Genomic DNA, 27,668 nt, shown 5'->3' on the forward strand with positions numbered 1-27,668 from the left:
ACTGGTTTATTTCTTTTTGCTCGAATAACTTTTTTTATTTGCTTGCTTAAGTCTTTTGCTTTCTTCAGGTCTTGGATCTCTTAGGAAGCTTACTGTGGAGACAAAAATTGGGGTTAGATGCAATTCTAGGAGCTTAGAGAATCCTGCGGTGAAATCATGGGATGGGCCATTGCCATAGCTAATGATAAGACTGTCTGTACCCCCAGTACAGGACGGATAACGGGAGTAAAGGAAAAGTTGAATTGTTACAAAACAGCATTACCTTAAGAGGTAGAGGTAAGGAAGGTTAAGGTAGGGGTTCAGATTGACTTGAAGTATTAATGTAGTTTCAATTTTGCACAAGTATCTTGATATAATCAAATACAATCAGACAATAGTAATTAGTAGAACATGTGATAACTTGTGTATTTCAGAGATATGATTTGTTTCTTATGTCCTAAGTTTTTAAAAATCACTAAATTCCTGTCAAAATAATAAATTTATACAGAATATGTTTTTCTCAGAAAGCAGTATGAAAATAAAACATAACTTCTTTTATTAAAGAGGGGACTGGCCCTTACCCACCACGAGGTAGACTGTAGCCATCGTGGTCTGTTCCCAGGAGCGGCTTCAGAAATCTGTTTGACCAAGAAGAGAGGAAATTTCCATTCTATTGTGTTACCAACAATCGACTTGTGCTTTTTTCCTGAATATATAACAAAAATCTAAAAGTCACATCTTATTGGGTATTATATTCGGTTCAACATTAAGTTTCACAATAATGGGAAACAATGTCATAATATTCCACTCCGACCCCTTCACAACAGTGACCAGAAGTAGGTTGTTTTCCCATAGTATCTTGTGCTGTGACTGTGTCTGCAATGAGTGACACCTATCCCTGTTTTAATTTACGTCTTTCATCTTTGCGCCCTGTTCTTTTTTTCAGTCACTCAATTTTCCTCATTTTTTAATTGGACTGTAGTTGATTTATCATGCCGTGTTAGTTTCTGGTGCACAGCGTAGTACAGCATGTGTTACACCTGCACACACACATACATGTACATGCACGTATTCTGTTTCATTACAGGTCGCTACCAAACACTGAATGTAGTTCCCTGTGCTCTGCAGTAGGACCCTGTTGTTGATTTCTTCTGCACATAGTAGTTTGTATCTGCCAGTCCCAATTTATCGCTCCCTCCCCAGTTTCCCCCAGTAACCATAAGTTTACTTTCTATGTCTGTGAGTTTCTTTCTGTTTTGTGAATAAGTTTGTTTTTGTCATTTTTAAACATTCAATTAGATAAGAGATAAAAAGTGCTCAGAAGTGTGGCTGGTTCCGAGCAAACACTTGCTGAGATGCAGATGTCATCTCATCGTCATCTTCATCCCCCCCGTATCACTGTTCCTGTTAGTGTCACTTGGAATGAGGTGGCTTATTTCCCCTTAGTAAGCACCTGTTACGTCCAGGAACCAGAGCTAGGAACAGGGGTTGCATCAATGCAGAGAGAGAAGCTACCGTGGAGATGACACTTCCGTGAGAGCTCAGATTGTAGTACGTACTAGACAGACGTACAGACAGGAGGTGGGCAGACCTGAGCCTTCTGTGCATAAATCACCCTACCTGAGTGAAGCCAGGTGATTAAGTCTTCACTCAGTTTGAGTTTACGTCTCCTTCTTAACATCAGTAGTCATGAAATGGTCGATTGGAGCATCCTTTAAAAATATTTTGGAAACACTTTAGATAGACGAGAAAGTAGCAAAAATGGCACAGAGAGTTCCCAGAGACCCTTGACCCCATGTCCCCAGACACCAAAAATGAGCACAGCCATGGTCCATGAGTCCAAGTGAAGAAGTGAACATTGTCACAATATTATTAACTAAACTACAGCCTTTATTCAGACTTTCCCCATTTTCCCACTACATTTTTTTTTTTTTTTTATTCCAGGACAGTACATTGCTTTTTTGGAGCAACCGTTTTGACCAAAATATCATAGGGAACAAAAGCACATCTTTACCACTCATTTCAGTTCAGTGCAAGCACTTCACTATACTTTGGGCAGTGTGTGCTGATGGTTTATACTGAACAGGTATCCACTGAGAGCCTGCTGTGTCGAAGGCATCCTGTCACATCTTTGGGATGTAATAAGAGGAAAATTATTCAAGACTCTAGCTGGGAAAAAGACTGTGTGCCAAGAGAAGCAATTATAGATGCTTTGAGTGAGAATTCAAAGTGAAAGAGGGGCTTCAAAGAGAAACAAGTTGAAAAATATAAGATAAAATGAAATTTTTACCCCCAGCAGCTGAGAAGCAACTCGATATTCTGTTTGAAAGTCTCTTTCTTCCCCCAGGAGTGGATCTGACCTCACTGCGTCAGATGAAGCTTCAGAGACCAATGAGTATGTTAACAGACGTCAAACACTTCTTATCGTGCGGAGGAAATGTTAACGAGAAAAACGATGATGGCGTGACACTGGTGAGTTACTGCACTCCTGTAGGAAATGCCGCTTTCGTTGAGAATGTGCGTGGATTTCTAAAGCACAGAATTGGATGTAATTAACTTCTAAATAATTTTTAAAATTTTTCTGATCATAAAAGTAATACATATTCATCACAGAAATCCTGCAAATCACATTAATATGCAAAGAGGAAAATGCAAATCGCTTATGCTACCAAGCAGAGAAAACCAATGTTTATCTGGGGTGTATTCTCTTTAAGCCTTCTTTCTATGTCTGTTTTTCCTACAAATTCAGAATAATGTTATCCATTATTTTGTCAATGTGATTTTTGAGATGGAACTTACAGGAGGATGTTTTCATTTTAATTTTAAGCAAAAGAAACTGTGGGACACTCTGATGAATCAATCTCTAAATTCACGCAAACGCCTCTCATCACTCTTTTATTGCTGTCAGGCGCAGTTGCAGTAAATCAAATACATAACAATTAAATTTGGATTAATTTTAATGTATGTATAATGTCTCATCCTCAAAATAAGAACATTTGTTCCCACTGAGCCATAAAAATTGCCTGGATCGGCCATGCGGGGTTAAAAGTAATAATGGTGGAAATAAATGTATAAAGTCCCAGGGCAGTAAGCGAGGGCAGCTTTTCAGCATGAGATACAAAGAAGCGGTTGGAACCAATTTCAGAGAAGTGATTCCGTTTCTTCCACAGGAAGACAGTAGGTGAGGATAGCACCTCAACTAAGTGGATGAGGGTTTTGTGAGACCCAATACCTTTGTAGATTTATTACATGCAAATTAAGTGCTTTGAGACTTCCAGCTAGAACTGCCTTCCTAGATGTTGATTCTGGCCTCGGGAGTGTAAATTTCAGAAGGCTATCAAAAATGGAACTCTCAGCTATAAGAAAAGAGTTTAAAGTTAATTGTTAATGTTAATGTTAATGTTAATTGTTAATGTTCAGAGTTAATTGAAAAATAACACATTTAAGTGGAAAAATATTCTAACTAAATTTTTTTTGGTTAATGGGTTTTTTAAAAACTTTTTTAATGAATAAAAGATTCTTTAAATTCCATAGTGCTTTACAATTTTCAAAAGTTTCACACACATGATTTCCTAATTTATTGAGGAAATATTTATTGACCACATCTTGTGAACAAAACCATAGCAGTTCTTTGGTCATGGGCTCACATTTCACTGGGGGAGACATGTAATATACAATATGAATGAGCTAAGTGTATATGGTATTAATAGTGATAACTGCCAAGAAGGAAAACAAAACTAGGCAGGGCCATGCTGGGTGTACTGCTGACCTTTTGGGGTGGACAGGAAGGATCTCACTGACAAGGAGAGTTCTGAGTGATGATGTGAAAGACGACTGCACTCACTGCACGTGTGAAGGAGGAGCATTCCAGCCTTCACGGTGGTGAGTGCAAAGGCCCTGGGGCAGGGCCGGGTGTGGTGTGATTGTTACACGAAGTTTAAGCCCTCGACCTTGAAATCACTGACTTGATACAGAAGGAAAGAGGATTTGGGACTGAGCCATGGAGATTAGGAAAAGGTAAAGATCCAGAGATGAGAGGGGAAGAGGAACTCCCCAGGTAGGAGGAAAACCAAGAGAATGAGATGTTGCAGGAGCCAAGGGAAGGGAGTGTGACGATTACCTAGCAAAGAAATCCAGCTGAGATGGCGCCTAGGCTGCTGGGCTTAGTAACTAGAGTGGCTGGTCTTCTCATCCAGGACAGCCTCAGGGGAGCCTGGGGTCAATTTAATTAACAGTTCACTTAACACATGAACTACATTAACCAATGCAGTAAAAACCCAAAGGGTCTCTGTTTCTTTGTTTGGCAAAAGATCTTACAACTTCATTAAAAAAAAATCGCAGCTAAATAAAAACAGCTCACATACTTCAATCTCTGCTAAATAAAAGGACCTACATGCTTCAGAAGATAAGGTATTGGAAGAATCAATACACAGCAATAAATTGCTATCATTTTCAACCATCTTTAATTTTGACGCTGCCTGTGACCTTTTTTTATTGGACAGAGAACGTAAATGTGGCACAGGATTATTCTGTAATGACTAAGCCCTGTGGTGATCATCTTTGAGCTTTTTACAAAGAAATCACAATGAACAGGAAGTGCATCCTTGATGATCACAGCACTTAGCAAGTGGCAGGTTCTTTGATTCTGAATTGGTCTTTGAGTCTGAGCTTGGTCAGTCGATTGTGGTGATAACTGCCACTCCTGGAGTTGTCTTTCTGAAAGAAGCATGTGTGTGGTGTGTTCCTGCCGGTTGGTGCTGACAGTGATAAGGAAGTCTTGTCCACAGGCTGATTTCTCTATCCCGAATTGGAATGTCAGCCATGGCTCAAAATTAGCATCATGCCCCAGGCTGCTGCTCTACTGTGTGTGCAGAAAAGGGGACGCTATCAATGAAAAAATAAGAACGAACTTCTAGTAAGATGGTTTTCAGCTTGGTTTTCCTTCCTGTTGTAGAATATGCAATAAAATAATGAACAATAGAATATGCAATTAGTAAGGCCTTCCTTCCACCACGCAGGCACCCTGGGGGGGGGGGTGGACTTCTAAATCACTGGTGGTTCTCTGCAAAGTTGGCCAACATTTTCAGTCTCATTTTATCTCTGATTTTGACCTGTTACTCCTCAGTCTTGAGGAAGAGGTCGTCTCAGCTGTTCGGGGAAACTTGTTTCAGATTTGCATCTGTGGTCGCACTTGGAGAAGTGATGTCTGTTCTCTTCACCCTTCAGTCAGAAGTGAGATAGGAGAAGTCGTCTGTCAGCATTCTGGTATGCATAAAGATTAGGAAAGATCTGAAGTTAGAAGTTAAAAATCTGGACTGACCCTCATAGGTATCTGAGTGGCTGTTCCTCCAAGTGGATTTTCATTTTTTCCTACAGAGTTTTCTTCTGTCAGGGCAGTTATGAAGGTGTGTATGACTGTACACTCTGCTTTCCTGGGAAATGGGGATTCAGAAGAACAGCTGGTGAGGAGATGGGACAGACCTCAGTGCTCACCCTGGGCTCCATCACTTTCTGGGTGTGACTTTTTCTCATTTTTTCAACTTTCTGAGCCATCATTTCCCCCCTCTTTTAAATTGAAATATGAAGATACATGCACCCCAGTGTTCATAGCAGTGCTATTTAACAGTAGCCATGACATGGAAACAACCCAAATGTCCATTGACAGATGACTGGATAAAGAAGATGTGGTATATATATATTTATTTATACAATGGAATACTACTCAGCCCTTAAAAAGAATAAGATAATGCCATTTGCAGCAACAGGGATGGACCTGGAGATCGTCATTCTAAGTGAAGTAAGCCAGAAAGAGAAAGAAAAATACCATGTGAGATCACTTATGTGTGGAATCTAAAAAATAGGACATATGAACATACAAAAAAACAGAAACAGACTCACAGACATAGAGAACAAACTTATGGTTACCGGGGGGAAGAGGGGTGGGAAGGGATAACTGGGGAGTTTGAACATTTCACCTTTAACCCTGTCTCGATTGTGGCGGTGGTTTCATGGGTGTGCATTTCTGTCAGAATTCATCAGATTGTGCACCTAAGACGTGTGTAGTTTACTGTACGGGAACCACACCACAGTAAAGGTGGTAAAAAATTAAAATTAAAAAAAGAAAACAACTGAAATACGAAGAGTGCCCACATCACAGGATAAATGGGTCCAACCAGACATGTAAGTCCCTGAACCTGCTGTCTAGTTAGTACACGGTGAGCTCTCAAAGTGAGTCATCACAGCATCTTAGAACACGGAAAATATTCAAACTCTTTAGGTAAAATTAGTTTTACACTAGTAAGAACATGACGACTCTAACATTGTCAAAACAGCAGCGTGTACATGTCGTGTGCATAGAAATACATCACCAGCTGTGCCTCAATTGAAAAAAAAAGAAATTGCTGGAATGTCAAAAGCAACCATCAGAACAGTGAAATTGTTAGTGTATTTTTAATTTTGTTATATTTTATTCATTTTTTAAAATCATGCAAACATGCAGACAGATTAATTTATAGTTGGAGAATGTAGATATATCCTCGGGGCTGTTTGCTAGGATATTAATCAGATGAATTCTGTGTGTAATAAAGTGTGGCAAGATTGATGTGAAACTTAATCTCTTAATGTTTGTGCCTTAAATTAGATGAATGTATTTGTTATTCTAATATAGTTGAGAGTATACACAAAACATAAACATGTAAGTATCACTGTAAATGATCACTTCATAATCATTTGAAAGCCTGTCAGCGTTAACGCATCCTTTCCAGCGTTCCTGTCTGCTTTACGCATACGTAGGCATCTCAGTGATGGCACTTGCTGTTGTCATTTACATCTTTGAGTCCCTTCCTGTAACACCAGATACAGTGCTGGAGTTTCAGGGCCAGTCAGTACATGTGTGACTTTGGGACAAGAAGTGGTAAAGTACTGAAATGTATTTTGTCTTGAAAAGTATTCAGATTATAGTAGGAATGCGGCACTAGAGAGGGAAATAGGAATTACAGGAAAAAGGGCCCATTGTTAGAATCAGAAGGAAAATAGTAAACAATTACCCCACACCCCTTTTTCTCAAAGAATGATGACATCCATTTGTACCAAATAAATGAAATTACGTATATGTTCTTTTTTAAAGGTCTCTGTATTTTAGATCCTGGACTTTCTTAAACGGCTCCTTAAGCCACTGAATAAACTGTATTGCTGTCACTGCTGTAAATGACAGAGTGTCTCTCCGTTGCAGTTACACATGGCATGTGCAAGTGGCTACAAGGAGGTGGTGTCTCTTCTCCTGGAACATGGTGGAGACCTCAACATAGTAGACAATCAGTACTGGACCCCGCTCCACCTGGCAGCAAAGTATGGCCAGGTAAAATCAGGCCCTGAATTATTTTAAAAAATCATTTTATGGTCAATGCGTCATTTCATATTTAGTTTTTGATTTTTTCTTCAAATCGTGCACTAACACTAATTTAATTTGAACTAACACTAATGTAATTTGACTTTTAATGGAGTCTTCTTACTAAACAAATATGTTTATGGTTGAAAGAAAACATTTACTTTTAGAAGGACACATAGCTCTGCATAATAGTCAAAATCACTGGAGAAGGGGGGAGTATAAATCAGTGAGGGAGCATGTGTTTAGCCTGCATGAGGTCCTGGGCTCAATCCCCAGTACCTCCGTTCAAACAAAGAAACAGACAAACCTAATTACCTACCCCCCAAATTAAAAAAAAAATCATTGGAGAAATAATCAAGACATAAACATTCTTTAGAGAATGGACTTAATACTATTTTCTTAACATTACGTAGCCCTTACAAACTTCTAGTTTCCTGAGTCTGTAATAACTGTGTTTCTTTTCTACAGTCAGTGGATGTAACACAAACTAATATTTTATATTTTATTTTACCCATAAATTATATTTCATTTTAATGAATAAAGGGTGGGTAGCAGAGTTATTTCTCTGAATTAATGCTTGGCTGTAGCTAATACAGCTTGAGTTACTGTGGCACGAGCTAATTTCTCACTAGGTTACTATTATGCCATGAAGAAGAAGCAAATTTTAACTTTTAAATAATTCATTTGGGTGCATGTGATCAAGCAGTACTCATAATAATTTATAATAGTAAAATTAATTTATGAAAATATGTGATTTAGAGAAAGTCTTAGTAGCAATAGTATAAAATAGAACTCAGTTTTACATGTATATGGAGACTTAAGCTAAACCTATTGCTGTCCAGACATTAGTTTGGGGTAACAGTGAGACCCTCTGAGTTTATAGTCAGCTACATCCCTTAGATCCTAACCAGTATGCAAAATACCTATCATAAAATTTGAATAGTGCAATTGTTGGAAAAACTGAAAGCATTTGCATCTCAAGCATTTTAGGAAAAACATATTGCTTGGGAAAGTCTTCCAAACTGACAAGAACATTGTTTGCTTTGACAACATGTCCTGTAGAAAAAGATTCATTCATTCAGTTAATACTTTTAACAGGCTCTTAGCAGTCCCCCAGCTGTGCTTCTAGAAGGTGAGTGTGCGTGTGAGTGAGTGGTTGGGGTAAGGGGGCGAGTCTGCAGGTAGCTGAAGTCTCTGTCCTCAGGAGTCCAGGTGTCCCAGGTCTCACTAGGTCACAGGAGTACTGGGGGTCACGAGTACACCGCCAGTACGATGCCCCATTTCTAGCACAGCACCATCCCGGGGTACCCTGGGTTTTGTCGTTATTAAGAAATTGAGAAGCAAACACATGAGCAAGTACTGACTCCTCAGACACAACCTGCAGGCCTGCGCTGAAGAAGCGGTCATCAGCGACTGGCCAGAACGCGCCCGCTCTGGTCGGAGACTGCCCCTGGAACGGGCCGAACCGGCAGGCGGTAAGCTGTAGCGGGACGCTACCCAGACCTGAACGGGTCATTTAGCCCAAGTTTCTGCCTTAGTGACTGGACACGTAGATTTTGGATCAGGCATCTTTTCCAAGAGCAACACGTTGGTTCCCTTTAACCACTTTCAGAGATAATAAACTCTGGGGAATAGGACTAGATTTAATACAAACTTTGTAAAGACATGACTTGGATTAAATATGTCACTATTTCTATTATTTGATTTTTATCAGAAGCCAGTGTATGATTTTTGTTTTTACTTGCCTGCAGGTCAAATGAAACATTTCGTATGACTTAGTGTATTTTACTTGCTCTGGTATTTGTCAGTTCTGTGGTTTCCATCTGGCTCTTTCTTACATAACAACTCTTACACCTGCTGTGTCTGAGGAGGTTCTATTTTATCATTTGTTTCAAGAGAATTTGTAATTGCTTGTTGAAGCCTTCCTATGACGGCTGCTTTAAAATCGTCATCAGATAATGTCAGCATGATTCATCTTGCTTTCCCAGACACCCCTCCCACACCAGCACACCTGTATTCACTCTGCTCGTCCCAGTGACTTCGCCAGCTTTGTGCTGAGGGCCCCCCGGCCTCCTCCCTGGCTCCGCGCACAAGCCCTGGCTGTGCGTCTCACAAGGCCCCGGGTTCTCCCTCCACAGAGCCTGGCCTTGGGTCTTGCATCAATGAGAGCCATCAGCCTCTGTGACAAGAGGGTTTTTACCTGGCCTAGAAGCTCGTTAAGAACACAGTGATGACGGCATCAGACGCCTGTTGAACATCAGTGGTCACATGTCCAGGTCAATTGCCTCAGCTCCTGGGTCTGCCCAGACAGATGTCCAACAGAGCTTTGTGGAAATGGCCGCTAAAAGTGTGCAAATGAGGCGGATTTAAAAAATAATCTCACCTTTATCCTCTGCTTTCCTATTTTCTATATCCTTAAATATTTTAGTACCAAGGATAGAGTCTGAAGATCATACATCTTTTTCCATTTTGCTCCGTTAAACCTGCTGGAAAGGGGTGCCCACCAGAACATAAGCTCCAGCACAGCAGGGACTTCATTTGTGCGGTCCATGGTGCTGTCCTGGTTCCCAGCAGAACAGCTGAAGGAACCAAGTGGACAAATTCATCAGCCAAGACCTAGAAATTAAGCTCTAACACGGAGAGGTAGAGTGAGGCTTTTTCTGCTAGAATCCATGACACCAAATCCGAAATATTCACCCTTGATTTAGATGAAACAAACAACTGATTTATGTTATAGAGGATTTTGAGTAAATTATATCTTGATTATTCTGTCAAGAAAATACCATACGATGTCTGGAATTATTTTTAAAAATTGTTCACCCATAAATACACCACTTAAAATTCATTTGGGGAAATGATATTTTAGAAACAGGTTATGATTTGAAAATCAGTTTATACGCATGGGAGATTTATAAATCTCTAAAGAAGTTTGCTGTAAATAAATATATTTCAGTTCAGGAGAAAAAAAAAGCCTTTAGAAATGCTAACATTTTAGAGGAACTAATGGCATTTTTACAGACACTCATAGCATTTCACTTTCTTATAAATGTCTTACAAATATAAACACCCTTATGGAGAAGGCAGTGCATAATCTATAACAATGTTTATAATTGGCAATTATTCTGGGATGACATACATATTTTAAAACTTGCCTTTATAAATGTAATAACTTCTCTAGTGAAAAGGAAGAGATGCCTGTTCTAGTCTAAAACAGAACTGAGTATGTTCTGTGAGCAGTAAGTCATCTGATTTTACAATTTTTATGAATTGTACATAAAGTAAAATTTGCTTCTAGCCCTGTACATATTTTTAGTGTTTATAATAGGATTGGCAATACTACAACAAAAGAGAATAATGGTACAAATGCTAGAATCTAAATCTTTCCTTCAGAAGTGTCTTGTGCCACACAACCCAGATATCCCGATGCTCAAACGAGTTGTTTTTATTCTCAAATACATTTTACCCAAGTACGTAAGGCTTGAGATCTATTCAGCTTTTTTGTTTTCTTTAGATATTTCTTCTTCCATTGGAAAAAAAATAAAACCACTCTCTGGTTCCCCCATCCCTCTGAGCACAAAACATCGATGAGCTCAGTGTTCTGTCCTGGGTCCTCTGTCTTCTCGGTGTTTACAGTCTGTGGGGGATCTCACACCTGCAGCTTCAAACACTCTGCATGAGCCGCGCCCCCAGAGCTTTCTTTCCCTTCTCGGTCAAGTTGCAGACCCATGAGGACCACTGCCCGGAGGGTGATCTCTCTCAGCCTGCCCTCAGATTCAGCTCCTGTGCAGAGGGAATTAACGCCTTCTTCTCCCCACCCCCGGTCTGCTGCCCCGTCTGTGTCTCGTAGCTCACTCATCACAAAACTGGGTGGTACCCTCTTTCTGCCTCTCCCTCCCCTCCCGTAGGTAATACACCACTGAGCCCATGAACTTCTACTGAGTAAACGGTTGGGAGCTGTAGGCATTGTAGTCACAATCAATTCCTCTGTGTGTCCTCACTGCCTCTGCCCTCACCAGGCGCGTCAGGATCTCTATGGCAGGATTAACCATCAGCCTCCTCCCAGGGTCGCCTGCCCCTCTGCCACGCCACTCTCAACCACGTGGCCACCATGAGCTTCCGAAATGCAAAGATAATCAAACTCTTCAATGCGCCATCCTGTCCATTGCTGTGGTATCAAACACCCACTCTGTAAGACAGGTTCACAAGCCTCCATGTGCCAGGAGTTCTGCTTAATGCTCCAGATTTATTTCTCCTATCCTCCCACCGCGTTAGACCATATAGTTGTCCTGAACTTCCTTCGATTTCTGGAATACGCCATCACGTACCTCCTTTCCGTGTTCTTTGCTCTCCTTGAAACTGTCACATGATTGAGTCTCACTTGCCCTGCAGGACTCCACTGAGATATCGCTTCACTGGCTGCCTTAATGACAAGAGAGTGACTGCATGTCCTTGTTGATCAGATGCTTGGCTTTCTCCGAGCATCTCTGGGTACCTGAAGAGCGGTGGGCAGATGAGGGAAACCCTTGGGGAGCCAGCCAGGAGCCCCAGGCATGTGCAAGGTGTTGGCTAGGGCTGGAGGCAGAGATCTGGGATGGAGCACTCACAGAAACTGGGCACAGCAGGCAGGGAGCTCAGCACTAGGGGCAACAGCATATTTAATAGTATAGGGTGTGAGGTTAGACATTATCTGATCGCCTAGAATCCATCTTATTTTTTCCGGGGACCCCAGTGGGCTTTGTTGGTGACAATATCTGTGGAAGAAAGACAAATAGATGAACAGGACATAAAATTGAGTCCCAAAATGGCCAGGGACATGTAGTCAATTGATATCTATAAGGCACCAAAACAATTCAATAAAGAGAAATAGTCTTTTCAGCAAATATTAATGAAAAACAAAGGATGCTGGACCAAAGTTAGCCTTAAGCATTTAGGTACTATTTACAAAAACTCACTTGAGATGGAGCATAAATATAAAAGTAGAAGTTGGAATTATAAAGTTTTTAGAAAGAAATATGATATTGTCATGACCTTTGAGGAAGCAAAGAGTTATTCAAACATTAAAAAAAGCACTAATGACTAAAGAAAAAATATATGGATGTTATACAAAAACAGAAATAGAACAAATTTTTAAAATCCTGTTCATCAAAAGACATTTTTTAAGAAGATAAACAGTCATTCCATAGAATGGGAGGGAGTTTTGGCAGTACATATATCTGACAAATGTGTCTAGAACATAAACACTGACAGATCAATAATTAAAAGGTAATCACTTTGGTAATAAATGATCAAAGAATCTTGAATAGATGCTTCACAAAAGAAAATATATGAATGGCCATTGAACACATGAGAAGGTGTTCAGTGTCATTAGTGATCAGGGATGTGCAGGTTCAACTGCACTGAGACACTACTTCTTTCCCAGTACAGTAGCTGAATATTCTTTTTGAATGACAATAGCAAGTGTTGGGAGGGATGTGAATCTAGCAAAATGTATATATTCAATAATAAAATTGTCAAGTAGAATGTGGAACAACAGGAACTCTGGTGAGCGGTTGGAGTGTAAATTTGAGCTCCTTGAAAAAAAACATTGGTGCCATCTAATCCCTTTGACGATGGCCAGACCTTTGTGTCAGCAACTTGCCCGAAGTACCTCTATCATGAACAACCTCTTGAACGTGTACGCGAAGAGAGATCAACTAAAATATTTATAGCGACACCATTTGTAAATATAAATAAATGCCTTCAAGTGGCTTGAGTGCCCACTGAGAGGGAGGTGGATAAATCGTGATACATTCTTGTACAAAGCAACTGTGTGCAGCCAAACAAATGAATGAACCTTGGTACACCCATCACCTCTGAGGATGCTCAGAAATTCAGTGTCAATTCATGAAAGCAAGGCACAGAAGAATATACGCGTGAGGATTTCATTTCTATAAATGTCACAAACAGATGAAACCAAGAGATTTGTTGATCAGGGATACTTCTATACGTAAGGTCTAAGCTTACAAAGAAAATTAGTAGTGCTTAGCACAAAATTCATGATGGTGGCCAACTCTGGGAAGGAGAAACAGGGACAGTTTGGAGGAGGGACACAAAAATACTATGAGTGACATTCTAAAACCTTGGGTGCATTGGACTTTATTTCGTTACTTACTCTCTCAATGGTATGTATCCGTTATATACACTCTTTGTATGTAGGATACAGTTTATAATAAAAATTTAAAGGTATATTAATCTCTCATCAAGTTGCTTCATCCTGTAACCTGAGGTGAAGTTTCCCTAGTTCTCCAGTGTGACCTGGAGTTCATGGTGGCCACAGTGCTCTGCCCGGTGGCCGGTAACAATAAGTGAGCACTTCTATGAATTGTTAAATTAAAACAGAACACACTGTAATGTATAATTCCTCCCGTAAGATGCCCTAAAATAAGCTGAAAGGTGTTACGTGGGCCTTTTCAAAACCTCAGCGATTCAGCCCTCATTTGATAGGTAGTTTTTTTATTTGAATGCATAAATTGATGCGATAGTTGGAATGTCATTAAAAAAAAAAAAGCACTGAAAGTGGAGAGAGTAAGACACCTTTGGGGGGTGGGTTGTGCTGGCATGTGCATCCCCCAGTATTTCCTGATGAATCTCAGTACCCAGCATAACCTGTCTGATTTTAACGTTTCAGACGAACCTCGTGAAACTTCTTTTGATGCATCAGGCAAACCCACACCTTCTGAACTGCAACGAGGAGAAGGCTTCAGGTGGGTCATGAGCATCTGGGACCACTGAGCCCTTCTTGTCCCCTTCACATCATATTGACCTTGTCCAGCTGTCACTGGCATTCTTATGAAATGGGGCAGCCCCTCCTGAGAAGCTCTGTGAAACCGCCCGGCTCCAGCTTTGCTCCGTTACGAGAGGCTGTTAGTTGCATTTTTAGGTTCCGTTGTGCTTCATTGCCACTTGCTCTTCGGGCTTTAGACTGCCTGGGCGGTGCTTCCTGCAATGTCTCTGACTTTAAAATTTTCTTGTTTCTGTTATTTAACTAGTTTCTCATCATACCGAGCGCATGCTTGTTTATTAGCTTATTTTTAAAAAATAATATAGCATTTTATCTGCACAGATATTTGCTAGTTTAAAACTTTGAAAATCTTAATGTTCCTTATGTTTTAATAAATATCTTTTTGAAACTTTCTAGGGTTCTTTTTACCACTCCTCTAAAAAGTGGTGCTACCTTAATTTATTTTCTAGCTGTTACTGTTTGACGGCAATGTTACTGCCCCGAAGTTATTTTTGGTATGTTAAAAATAAAAATTCTAGATTACAAAGAGAAAAGTCTAGCATAAGTAACAAAATAATATTAAAAAATTGAAGGCAGTAATTGATCTGAATAACGTAAATCTTCTTTTTGTGTCTCTGCCTCTACTGACCTGAAAGCACTTTGTGCCTGAAATGTCTTCTTTCCTGCACTTCTCGGGCGTATGATCACCCGATAACCCTCCGGCTTAAGACAGGATGAGGGATTTGCCCTACTTCTTATTTATGGGGATTAAGTGTCATTGTTTAATGTTTATTCATCTTACTGCCAGAAATAAACCGAAGGCGTAACGAGCGGAGCTGCAAGATGGCTTAGAGCCCCCAGGCTTCAGAATCAGGCCCGTGTGAGCGAGAGGGCAGTGAGCTTAACTTTAGCTACAAAAGTAGGCCTGATGGTAGATATTAGAAAAATAAGTAGAAATTTGTAGCTTTTTCCTATCTTTTTTCAAAATTATTTTTGTAAACAGAAGCCCCATCCTCTGTTAATTCTAGTTCTAACAGGAGATCACATTTTTCAAGATCATATTTCTGGCTTCTTTCCCAGAGGATGGAGTATATGAGTGACCCCGGACTGCACGGACCCCCATCTGCCACACCTACACCTTTTAGGTCCAGTGTCAACTTCGCCAAAACAGACATCCCAGGGCGGAGCCCCAGGGAGTGACTACACTGCTGGTCTCTGTCAGCCCCGGTCACCTCTGGTCTAGGGTCTGGTGACTCTCAGACAATTTTGCTCATGTTGGTCCCACAAAGTCCACCATCAATGCCACCCACTTTCCATGCCAGGTTGGTCATGAGAGACACAGTGATGGGACCCTAGTGGACTCTCAGTAAACATGTGTTGGTTAGAATGACAATACTCCCTAACAAAGGGCTTTAAGGCAGGGAGAAGTCTCAGGCAGGTGCAGGGCATACTAACATCTCATCCAACGGCGAGAGGGAGGAACCAGATAAAAGTGCAGAGAGCAGGGGACTAGACACCCATGGCTGAGCACATGAAGGTCATCATCTGCCTTCCATTGTGTCCTTGTTATTTTGTGCTTCTTGAATTTGGGAGGGACACATAAAAATTAGCTGGGGGATACACGCAGTTGGAGGTGTAGCTGCTATGCAGTGCAGAAGTAATTTCCCAAGACGAGGACACGGAGCTGCCTCCTACTCCTTAGGCAGATGTGATTCAGCCTAAAGCAAATGATGATAAAACCCTGGCAAAAATATCTTCTTGTGGTGGCTGACTTGCCTCATCCAGCCCATGAAGCCATATAACTCGGATTCATGGACACAGGAGGCCATGCACCTGAGCAGTGAGGATCGGAAGGGAGAAAGCACCACCACTGGGTTCCTAATTGTTATTAATGTGAATTTTCCTTCAGGATGCATTGATTCTCAGTTTCAATTGTTAGTGATGTAAATTTGATTAATGCACTTCTATACTGCTGCCCCAATATGTTTGGATGTCACTGTTAATGTGTAATTTGTAAGGAAATATAATTACTTTATTTAGGATTAAAAAAAAAAAACCATCACAGAGAGGCTAGACCCAGAGTTCTGAAAGCACAACCGAGCAGTTACTTGTGCATCCGCCCCTTTAGCAGAACGTTTGTAGCACCCCACCACGCGCGTTATGATAGCCGGCCATCGGGAGGCGTAACTGCGCCCCCGGGTGGGCGCTGCTCCCCAGGACGCAGGGAGACGTCCACTGAGGACGGAAGGGCATCGCGTCCTCCCAAGCTTAGCATCCCAGGGGTTTCACAGTTGCCCCCTGAGCGCTCTGTGCGCACCGTGTTACGTTCTGCCGCTCCGTCTGGAACGACGCGCGGCACGGGCGCAGGTTCAGGCAGCCGTTCGGGGCGGCCCCGCCGCCGGTTCCCGCCCACCGCCCGCCGTGAGCGGGCTGCGTTCGGCTTCGCGCGGCCAGTTCGGCGCGGCGGCCTCTGCGCGGCGCCGGCGGGAGTGCCCCCGGCGTCCGCTCCGCGGTCTGAGCCCCTCGTTGTTCCCGGCAGATGTCGCCGCGTCTGAGGGCATCGAGGAGATGCTGCTGAGAGCCGAGGTGGCCTGGGGCGGAAGCGTGCGGGAGCCTTGCTGCGTCCCCTCCGCGGCCCACGAGGAGCTGTATGAAGAGGTGGCCCACGACCCCCCCGCCCTTCCCGGCAAGCTGTGAGTGCCCCCCCCCCCGCCCCCGACGGAGCCTAGCTGGCTCACGGCACCCGCGGTCACCCCGCCATCCTCCCTGGCCACCTGGCATTTTCCAGTCCCCGCTAAGTCGGCCTCTCAGCTCAAAGTGAGACACTCCAAGCTGCGTGTCACATTTCCCAGGAGATCCCTGTGGACAGTGATGAGTTCGGTGTGAAAACCCTCTGAGATTTTAAACATTACCATTTTAGTTCTTTAATTAATTTGTCATCATGAGACCAAAGACACTGTTTTAAATACACTCCATATTTTCACCTAAACTGACGTGTAAGGTTTCCAACAACCGTCATAGTGGCTAAGTGTCTTAAAGAAGGAAATACAAATACTCATTTTTTCTCTCTCTAAACTGTAAAACTAATGATTTCTTACTGCGTAAAATATCCCCTAAATCTGACGCATGCTCCAGCGAGGCTGGACCTTGAAAACTTCATCCTAGGTGAACGAAGCCAGTCAAAAAAAGCACATTAACGTATGATGCAATTTATAGGAAAAGTCTGGAACTGGCAAATTCACAGAAACAGAAGGTATATGAGCGGTGGCCACGAGTGGGGAGAAGGGGGGCTCGAGAGTGACTCTGGATGTGGGGTTTCTTTTGGGGGCTGATGGAAATGTCCTGGAAGTAGCTGTGATGGTTACACAAATTCGTGGCTGTGCCAAAAAGCACTGCCTTACACACTATGAAAGTGTGAATTTTGTACCATGTGGATTAGATCTCAATAAAAGGCATAAATATATAAAGAAAAAGTATTTCAGGTTGAAAACAAAATCTACGTTGTGTAAGCAGGACCTTGAGGAAGGTTTTCCTCTCTCTGAACCTGCGTCTTGTCTGGCGGTGGAGTGGTGGCGAACACTGGGGGATGTGGGGGTTCCCTGAATAAAGAGGACCATCTACGTTCTGGACAACCTGAGAAATCATCAAGCAGTAGAGATGGAGGCCCGATTACCCCGATCAGGGACGGAGGCCACATCAGAGGACGTGACTGAGTGTGGCAGCTGGAAGGGTTTGTAAATATATCCCGCTGTTGGGCAGCTTTGTGCCAGGTCCAAGGCGCCTGTGAGCAGGGGAGATCTCCCAAGTGCGGGGCTCCCCAGACAAGGCTCACAACAGTAGGAGGAGGAAATGTTGTGCTTCCTGCAGGGAAGTTGGCTCCCGGAATGACAGAAGAGCTGAGGAGATGCGTCCCCAGTTGATCCATTGGAGAGTTCGTTCCATTCTCAGGCGCAGAGGCAGGCTGAGAGTTAGCGTGACTTGCTGTCCCCTCCCAGGCAGTGGGAGAGGTGCTTCACAAGGCCGTTGTGGTGAGTGAGTGAGTCTGGCGGGAAGTCTTATTTCAGAGCCCGTCCCATCCCAGGCGTTCAGAAACACTTACTATAAAGCCACGCCAGATAATTCAGAGGGTCAAGGCGTGCATAGCTGCACTGGCCTCTACTTAACACTAAAATATACTCAGTACTGGATTTGATTTTTCGACTGTGTTGAAAAGGCGCTGAAGTTGTGTGTCAGACACGATGCTAAGAATTTCATGGCTTGTCTTATTCTATGGTCAGAGCCCCATCAACATTGTCTTACTTTCCCCAGATTTCAGAGCTGGGAAGTGACAAGTCAAGATTCACAGCCCAGCAGTCAGACCCCAGGTCATTTGTCCCGACACCACACGACCCCTCTCCTACCTTCACATATGGAAAAAAATGGTGTCATATTTATGTGGGAGGAAAAAAAAGAAACCCACAGAAACACAAGTTGGGTCAAGAGTAGTTACTTGATAAGCCTGGAATTAACGGCTAGAGTATGTTGACCCTGCTGCTTACGTTAGTGTATTCCCGACTCGCTGCGGTGAGGGGAGTCGTACGGATGTTTGCTGTGGAAGAATTTTACTTTCCAGATATTGATATTAAAATCAATACCCAGTAAGTTCCACTTTACTTTTAGGATTATGTTATGGCTTCCAAGTAGGGAGGTGTGTAAATATAAATGGAGTTAAAGTTTGAGTTAAAACCAAATTCTTCCATAATGAGTTATTTTGGATAAGTATTAACTTACCTATGTGTCTATAGTTTGGGATTTTTTTTTCTGCTTTCAGAAATAAAAGAAAGCAAATCAGTTTGACCAAAGAGTACTTTTTACTGTTTTTTATATGATTGATTGAACAACATATTTTAAATAGATTAATCAGTGGCTTATGTGTCCTCTGCAGTGAAGTGTAGCTGTTTCAATCACGTTTCCCCCTTGCTGATACTGGGCAAAGCTTTGAAACCTGGAGATAAGTTTATATTGAAGTTTGACCTTCTTTTCATTGCAGTCTGCTGTTACTTTCTTCAGAGATAGAATAGAAAATTAAATCGAACATCAACTCAATTATTTAAGGGTCTTTTTAAAACTCTGAACGGCTCTTCTCACACTTGACTGCCGGTCCCTGTGCCTTCCCGCTGACTGGGTGCCTCCTCTCTGCGCTGTCTTTTCCGTCCTTAGCTGTCTCAGAGCCTCGCTGACTGCTTTTTTTTTTTTTTTAATGTATATATTTTATGGAGGTCCAGTCAGTTCCCAGTGCTGCGGCAATTTCTGGCGCACAGCACAATGCTTGTTGACCGGCCCTGCTGCCGAGTGTGCCCGTCGGTGTCTGAACATGGAAATGCTCTCCTAGGGGTTCGCCCACTGAGACCCTGAAATGTGCCCACTGTTGTTTCTCATCTTCCTTTTCCTGGAGTCCTGGAGTTCGAATCCACAAGAACCCTGCACAGGGTCTGTGTGCAGCAGAGCAGTTCACGAGACCCTGTGGGTTCTCACTTATTAAGGGTAACAGCAGTGAAAACCAAAGCAAAAGCCAGCTTCTGGCTGCAAGAGGGTTTCTTCTCTGATCTTTGCTGCTCAAATGAAAATAAATGCAATGTGCATATCAAAGCAATTTCAATAATAATTTCCATCTATATATTTTTAAATTCCATGACCTACGATGGATAGACCTACATTTTATTGACGGAAAAACAGAAGCGCAGAGGGGTGACAGACTTAGGGCGCAGACGTCAGGGCGGCTGCAGTGGGAACCCATGCCTCTGGGTTCTGTTTCCATGTCCTCCGCCCTGAGGCAGGACGGGGCTCAGGAGGGCTGCGTGGCGGGCACCATCTCGCCCTGCAGATCTGAAACCGCTGACGAATGAGGGAGACAGCTGTTCTTCCCTGCCCTGCCAGGTGAACGCCATGTCGCTGGTTCCTGTGGGACAGTTGTCCTGGTAACTTTCCTGTGACCCTGAATGACCCGAGTGTGCCCGATTCACCGCGGCTTCTGTGAACATTTTGTAGTAAAAGAGCATCACCTGAGATCAAGCCCCGCCAGGCTCCCAGCCCGAATTCTGCAGAGTCATTTGGAAGCTCTTGTGCTGTCGCTCTGGGTGGCAGGGCAGTTGTGGCCGCTGGTGAACAATCTGGATTTTGTTAGCATGTCGGCCGCAGGGGTGCGTGACAGTGAGCAGTGAGACACGGGCACACAGAGTCCTTGCGTCTATACTGAGCTTTCTTACTGCTACTGTTTCATAAACATTTTCTGTGATCAGAAGCATCCATCCTTTACACTCTCTTTATGCATGAAAGAAAGAATATGTAAACCCAATTTCAAAATGTTAGCACGTATCATTAAGAAAGGGAACTGTCTTATTTAGAGATGTTTCTTCTTTTGAGCAGGGATGCGATTTGCAGTGAAATCTCATTATGCAAGCTTCACTGAGAGAACGCACTTTTAGCTACAGCCCCGACTTCGCTTCTCAGCTCAGAGCATCGTGCTTTGTGATTGAGCCGGGGATGCTCTGCAAATCCCCTGCTGCTTGTCTTTGCCCAGCTGGTTCTGTTGTAGGTTAGCACAAAGGAAAATAAACTAACATCCCTTGCTGTGGCCTGTTCTCAAAGTTCCTCCTCAAAGGATAGGTGTTGACCTGAAGTGGTGAATCTTCAGAGAATGAGACACAGATAGCATGAAGCAAATGGAAAGGTTCTGTTGGAGAGGCCGTGTTGGCCCCACATCCGAACCCCAGAAGAAGAGCAGGCGACGTGCCGGCCACGGCCTGTGCCGAGCACTGGGAACAGACAGGAGGATTTAGTGCATGTGGTCTCGGTCTTTCCTCCACAGGTAACTCAGACCTGCCAGGTGTGCCATGATCGCATCGCACGATTCAGGGAGATCCAGTTTTTGTGCCCGGCCTCTGTTGTTAGGAAGCTTTGAGGGGTGCCAGGGCCAGTGCTGGATGACGGCTAGCTCAGCCCAGAGCTCTGCTCTGACGTTCCGCAGAGCGTGTTCTAGTCTCTCGGCCACCAAGGAGCCCTGCTTCGTTCCTCCGTGCAGAGCGGAGACGGCACATTCTCTGTCTTGATCCTATAAAATGTGCACCAGCTGGGAGTGAACTGAAATATGTAGAAGTCCTTCAAAACGATACTATTTTAAGCTCCATCAGCACTTGTTAGTGGCAAAGTCGAGTATCACTTAGGAAGATGGACAGGAGAAGGAGCCCCGGGACTTTGTTAGGACTCCTAACGTCTAGTCGTTCGTTCTGGACCAAACTTGCAAATGCCCCTCAGCAGAGCAAAGGCCCTGTGGTTACTCCGGGCCCCCCACCCAGAAAAATTCCTGTGTTACTTGGGGCCAATTCAGCGAAACAAAGCCCTCAGCATAGCTTGTTCCACTTTCCTTAGAAAGTCAGCTCACACACTTCTTGGTGTGGCTCCAAGCCAGCCGCCCACGTGTTACCCAGCTTCCCCTTGACGTGTACTAATGAGTCCCAAGTGTTGCACTTTGGTTACTGAATCTAGTGAGTCTAATGGGTAGAGCTTCTAGGAAAACTGTTGTTCTCCTGTTTCAAGGGACAGATTTTTCTGGACAGCCTTGTTGTTTTCTGCCCTTTTGTTCCCTTCCTGCCTGGGACACAAAGGTGTTACCTGGAGATGCCAAGTGTTCTTGCAACCAAAGGGTGAGAGCCACTTGCTAAGAATGCAGAGCAGGAAGCTACAACTAACCTGAGTCCTAGACGATGTCTTCAAGGTGGCCAGCATCCCTGGGCTGTATGTTTCTGGCTTTCTTCTTATGAGAAAAATAACCCTTCGTTTCAGGACACTACCCTTAGTTTCTGATCAGTGCAGCCCACGGCAGGACCGCCTGGAAGCTAGTTCGCCTTTGGGGTGTTGCAGTTGGGGCCGCATGCCCCACTAAGAAAAGTTGTGATAATGGTAATACTCTGACGCTCTCCAGGGTGTCTTAATGTCCCCTGTGGCTTTTTATGACCTTAACAACTTTTCAGTCCATCACTTTCAGAAGTTTCCTGTAACTAGAGTGGCTGCATGTCCTGCGTTGGTCCAGTTCTAGTTAATGATGCTGACTTACCTAGCGTAGTTATTAATACAGCCCTCTTTCAGCTTAGAAGTGTCCTAATTACCAATTTATATTCTACCTATGGAGGGAACTCTGGGATAAAATTTTTTGTGTTGTTTCATTTCAGATGAATACTTTAAAGAAAGTAATTAAATGGACAGTTGTTTCAGCTCTGCTAATTCATAGTTTCGTATTGTTCTTTAGATTATAAAGGACTTTGGCATTTAAACCTCACTTGATATAAACAAAATTCTTTCTTTTAGTAATAAATTCTATGAGAAATCCAGCCTGTCTACTAATCAGATATTATGACTACATTGTTAAGAATCTGAAGAATGTAGCCATAAAATCTTGCTGAAGCGGTCGATCAATTCCCGAAGAATTTAACTTAGGAAGGGATTCTATAGTCTCGCAGAGGACAGAAGGAAATGTCGGAATCTGGGGACATGATGAGACGCTGATAATTGTTTAATCTGGTTTCCGATTTAAACGATCCACACTGTCTGTCCCTCAGATACTGTTGGGTAACCAGTTGGCCTTCCAGTGTTGGCTGAGAACTGGACTCACTTAGTGGGGAGGTGAGGGGAAGGTAGGCATTGATATTTAATTTTTTCCCTGTATTTGAAACTGTTCCTTTCAAGGAGGTTGATTCCATCCACCATATACATTCAATATTTTCTTCTTTTATATTATAAACTGCGTGTGTGTGTGTGTGTGTGTGTGTGTGTGTGTGTGTGTGTGTTCCGGGCTTGCTCTGATAAAGTTTTACCAAATTAACTTACAAAAAATGTCTAGAAAATGCAGTAGATTATTAAACATCTCTTTGATTTAAATGAATGAAATGTTGTATCATGTAAATATTGTTCATTGAACACCTATTCAGCAAAATAAACATATGCTAATGAGTCAATTCTAGCAAATGTAACTCTTGACATAGTCAGAAACTCCCTTCATCCATGCATGGAGCTTCTGGATTTAACTTATTTTAATTTAGAGATTTAAAAAAAGAAACTCTTTGCAGATGTCTGTTGAGAATTCCTAAGATGAATATGAGATATCTTAAACAATATAATTTCCAATCCAACCACAAGTGACAACAATGTTTTTATTTGTGTTTTGGACACAAGTAATATTTTACCAAAACATTTTTTTAAATTGTAAGCTTTTTTCTCTTACAAAAATTGAAGTCATTTTTGGAGGCCAAAGATCACAATTAATTCAAAACTCTAGGAACTGTTTCATTCATCATTAATCTTCGGATCAGTATTTTATTTTATTGATGCAGAAAAACCCCCGTTCCCTATAATAAATAACTCATGTAGCTCTGTTTCCTGGAGCAAAATTGAGAGCTGGCTATCTGGTCCATTTACTTTAACCACCAAAATAACTGGGTCACATATGCCATTTCCTCCCCTTTGTCTCTGTTAGGTTTGTTTTCCTTGTTGGCCCAATATGTCACCATGTAGTCAATTTTATTTTTTCTCTTTAGTTTTCTAAAATTGCTTTAGTTATAATGGGCAATAATTGTCATCTTCGTTAGTTTTATTATGTTTCTGTTTCCATTTTCAGAAATAAAATCCCAGTTCCACAGGCACATTCGCTCTGCATGAGATGCTTTTTATGTTTACAGAAATAAGTAAGTCTTGAATAAATCCAGTAGAGTTCAGAAATTGGCTGTCTGCTGACCTAACGTCTTCCGCGGGCAGGCTGCCGTCCCCACTCCTGCGTGCATGCAGACTACACGTGGATGGCAGCTCTTTCGTTTGCCTTATGTTTATGGGGTCTGCCTTACCGAAAGCCTTCTTTTAGAAAAATATACTATTTAATCTTGTTTTTCCTTTCTCACTGATAAATGCCTAGCCCTAAAACTTTCTATTTTTAATAATCAGCAGATGTTTTCATTGAAGAAAATTTGGGAAGTGCAGAATAACATGTAGAACCATTGAAAAAAAAAAGTCTCATTAGTGTCAAAGAAAAACTGCACCAGAAAAGTTAAAGATCCAAGAAAGAATTTTTCTAAGAGTATTGCAGGAACAGAGAGAGATTGAGCTGAGCTCCCAGAAGCTAAAGGCCAGAGAGCTCGCTGGTCCCGGACTCAGAGGACCAGTGCTGGGGGAAGTTGTCCGGAGGTTGGTCAGGCCGATGAGGCATCCACTTTGCGCACTGGTGCTGTGGGGGTTAGACCCCCACCCCCACGGGGACGGGAGACGGGCGCTGTCAGCCATGATGATGACATTTCCAAAGGATGGCTCTCAGGTCCTTGAGAAAGACATCCTGGGCTGCAAGACTGGGAGGGGCTAACAGCTCAAAGGGGAGGAGAAAGCATTTTACAGCTGTAAGTTCTCTAAGGAGAGGTCAGGGTTCTCGAGCAGGAGAGAAGCCTGTCTAAAGTTGAGCTGAGTTGAGGGGAATATTACCTGCATCTTTGTCATTAGTGCACCTTTTTGATGAAACTACTATTAATGTGGCATAGGTCTTCTCTTCCTTTATATGTTTCTTCTTGTTTATTAGCTGAATTCTTATTCTCCACAGCTAATTGGAACTTATTTTTGAAAAATTAATTTTGTACCATAAATATTTTGCCAGAATGCATAAATATGTAATGAATATTCAAATACCAGTGATTACTTTGCTCATTCCTTTTTTTAGAAAAATAGCATTTTAATACATGTTTATATTCTACAAATGGATAATCAGTAAAAAATTAAATATATAGAATTAAGTTATATGAATGCTATTGTTAATTACAGTGGTTACAGATAAAATGTTTAATTTAAAAAGTAAAATAGAAACCTGAAGGAAAATTGTTCTATAGATATTTAAAACATTAATACATGCCATCAGCCTAGGTGCATGATTTTCATTTTCTTAGAGAAAAAATCTGTGTGACTAACATGTTGCCATTCAATCCAACTGAGTTATTTAGAGTCATTGTTTCTTATATGAATGAGAGTATTTGTAACTAGCTACGTGCAGTTATTTATTGTTAGCAGTAGGTCCTAGAGTGTATGACCTATATTAAGTGTGTAAATGATTTTTTTTTAAATACAGATGAAAAAAGTATACAAAAAGAGATTGTGTGCTAGCATCATGGAACTGTAGGACTTGAAATACATTTAGATATTACTTAGTCTAATTTCTGCATTTGGCAAAGGTGGAGGTGTGGCCCAGAGATTTTGAAAGTCTTAGAAGGTCAGGTAATAGCCAAATTGGGGTAAAAACTGACTTTGAATGAGGTCACTGTATTCCTGGACCCATCTTCTTTGCAAGTGTAGCTTTAAAGGAACCTGCTATTAGATTTGAGACATGAAAGGAGGATTTCAGCCATTTTAATAAACTTACCATTTATTCTTCTTAGAAATTCTTTATAACTGATGATTTTACTTATTTCATAAGCTATTTTTCTGATTTCTACCTTGACCAATCTAACTATTGCTTTATTAGTTGCATTATAGTCAAAAGATTCAGTATATGCAAAACCTCTCTTTAATTTTTTCTGTTTGTTTCTTAGAATTTTCTTACAATGCAGAGAAAGGAGATGATAGATGCAAAGAAGACAAGTAACGCAATATTTCAACAGGGTGAGGGTGGGGCTTTAGTGTAGGCAGCGTGACCCAGTGAGGACAACACAGCCTCTGGGGCTCAGACCCCAGCTCACTGTGCGTCCGGGACGAGTTGGTCTCTCTGGCCCTCAGTTTGCTCATCTATAGAATGGGCATAAAAGCGGTGTGTAACTAGCCTACCACGTTGTCAAAGAGCTCACGTGTGTGCGGCAGAGCTTGGGCCAGAGACTGCCACACATTCAGTGCCACGTAATTACGAAAATATTTTGCAAGTGTTTCACTCAAATTGTAGGAAGTATCAGGGAACCACAGTTGTCTTCAAGTATCTGAAGGGCTCTCAGGTCAGAGAGGCCGAGGGCATGTTCTTGGAGCTCTAGGCACGATGGATACAAGGAAAAGCAGACCGACCTTGTTCCAGAGTCACTCATGGAAGAAGTAAGGCCTCTCTGAAGGCTGTGAATACCTTTCCCTTGACGGTATTCAGGCAGATCTGGACATGAAAAGTGCTTACGCATTTTCTTTACACAGTGAATTCTTTAAATGAATAACTATGCCATTGGGAGGGGCCCCACTCCCTCCCATGGGCCCTGAGCATCTTCTGCATTCCTGCTCAGTTGGTCAGACTGCAAGGCCTGTGGAGTTAGTCATGCAGGCAACTTAGCAGCTGGAGGAGACCACAGCGCTGGTCCCCTCGGAGGGGCACTGGCTTATCAGCTACTGGGTCCAATGCTGCGGCTTGATCGGGCTTCTGGACTCGTGGCCGGGCTTCTCTCCCACAGCACAGCACGGTGCACCTGTAGGGGTCCACTGAGGTCCACCCATGCTGCCCCCTCCTACCCCCGTGGGACGCGGGTACAAGTCAAACCCGTGTCAACACAGAGTGTTGTCCGTGAGCAGCATGCCCCCGTCTGTTATCTGGGACCCTCCTGTCTTCCGCACCCGCCATACGTGGGGCTAGGCTCCCCTGCTAGCTGGTAAGTGGCACAGATTCAGAAACGGCGGCTCCTCCTCCTGCGCGCCTATCACCCGGGCCTCGTGCCGCGCCGTGTCGGCGCCCCCCCTCCCGGCCTCGTCTACGTTCCTTTTGCAGGGCGGTTACGTAGCCGCCCAGGCGGCAGAGCCGGCTGCCAGGCCCCGTAGCCTTCCTGTGCGCTGGCGCCGCCGTTCGGCACCACGCCGCCCCTTTTTCATGTGTCCCCCTGCCCCGTGGCCTGCGGAGAACATCGTCAGGGACGGAAACGCCGAAAACCGTCGCGCAGAGCTCAGAGGGAGTCGCAGTGGCCGACCACGTGCGCTCCAGCTGTTCCTGCCTGGGCCTCGGGCCTGTCCCCTCGGCCTCCCTTGGTCCGCGCGCTCCTGCGCTGGGGCACGGCCGGGGCACACGACGCCGAGGCCGGCTGCGGAACACGAGCCTTCGCATCGCTCCCTCCCTCCCCGTCAGGGTGAACCTGAAACAACCGCTTGTGTTTCGGTAATCCACAGCTGGAAACTGAAATACAAATCCATCAGTGATGGCATAAGGCATGCAGTACATCAGAATACATCAAATTATTTGCAAGATTTTAATGCTGACAGTGCAAAATACTGATGAGAGAAATTAATGAAGGTCAAAATAATAGAGAAATATACTGTGCTTAGGGATGACAAAATTTGACATTGTTTTGTTTTTTAATTTTTGTTTCTGTTTTTGTTTGGGGGAGGAGGTAATTAGGTTTATTGATTTACTTATTTAATGGAGGTACCGGGGATTGAACCCAGGACCCCTTACATGCAAGGCATGTGCTCTACCACTGAGCTATGCCCTCCCCCTTGACCCTGTTAATAGGTTAATTCTTCACAAATTGATTTATCATTTGGACACAATGCTGATCAAAGTTCCAACAATTTTTATAAAAATTG

General features: G+C 42.9%; 1 protein-coding gene across 1 annotated transcript in view; it reads left to right on the forward strand.

The window, feature by feature from the left end:
- Window positions 1-27,668, forward strand: part of MYO16 (myosin XVI) — a 437,386-nt gene that overhangs the window by 155,659 nt on the left and 254,059 nt on the right. The window contains exons 6-9 of the mRNA XM_074378522.1: window positions 2,327-2,451; window positions 7,211-7,336; window positions 14,034-14,109; window positions 16,666-16,819. Of these exons, the coding sequence (XP_074234623.1) occupies window positions 2,327-2,451; window positions 7,211-7,336; window positions 14,034-14,109; window positions 16,666-16,819 (481 nt within the window). The remainder of the gene's footprint in view (window positions 1-2,326; window positions 2,452-7,210; window positions 7,337-14,033; window positions 14,110-16,665; window positions 16,820-27,668) is intronic.

The sequence above is a fragment of the Camelus bactrianus genome, chromosome 14, assembly GCF_048773025.1.
Source record: "Camelus bactrianus isolate YW-2024 breed Bactrian camel chromosome 14, ASM4877302v1, whole genome shotgun sequence".
NCBI classification, from domain to species: Eukaryota; Metazoa; Chordata; class Mammalia; order Artiodactyla; family Camelidae; genus Camelus; species Camelus bactrianus.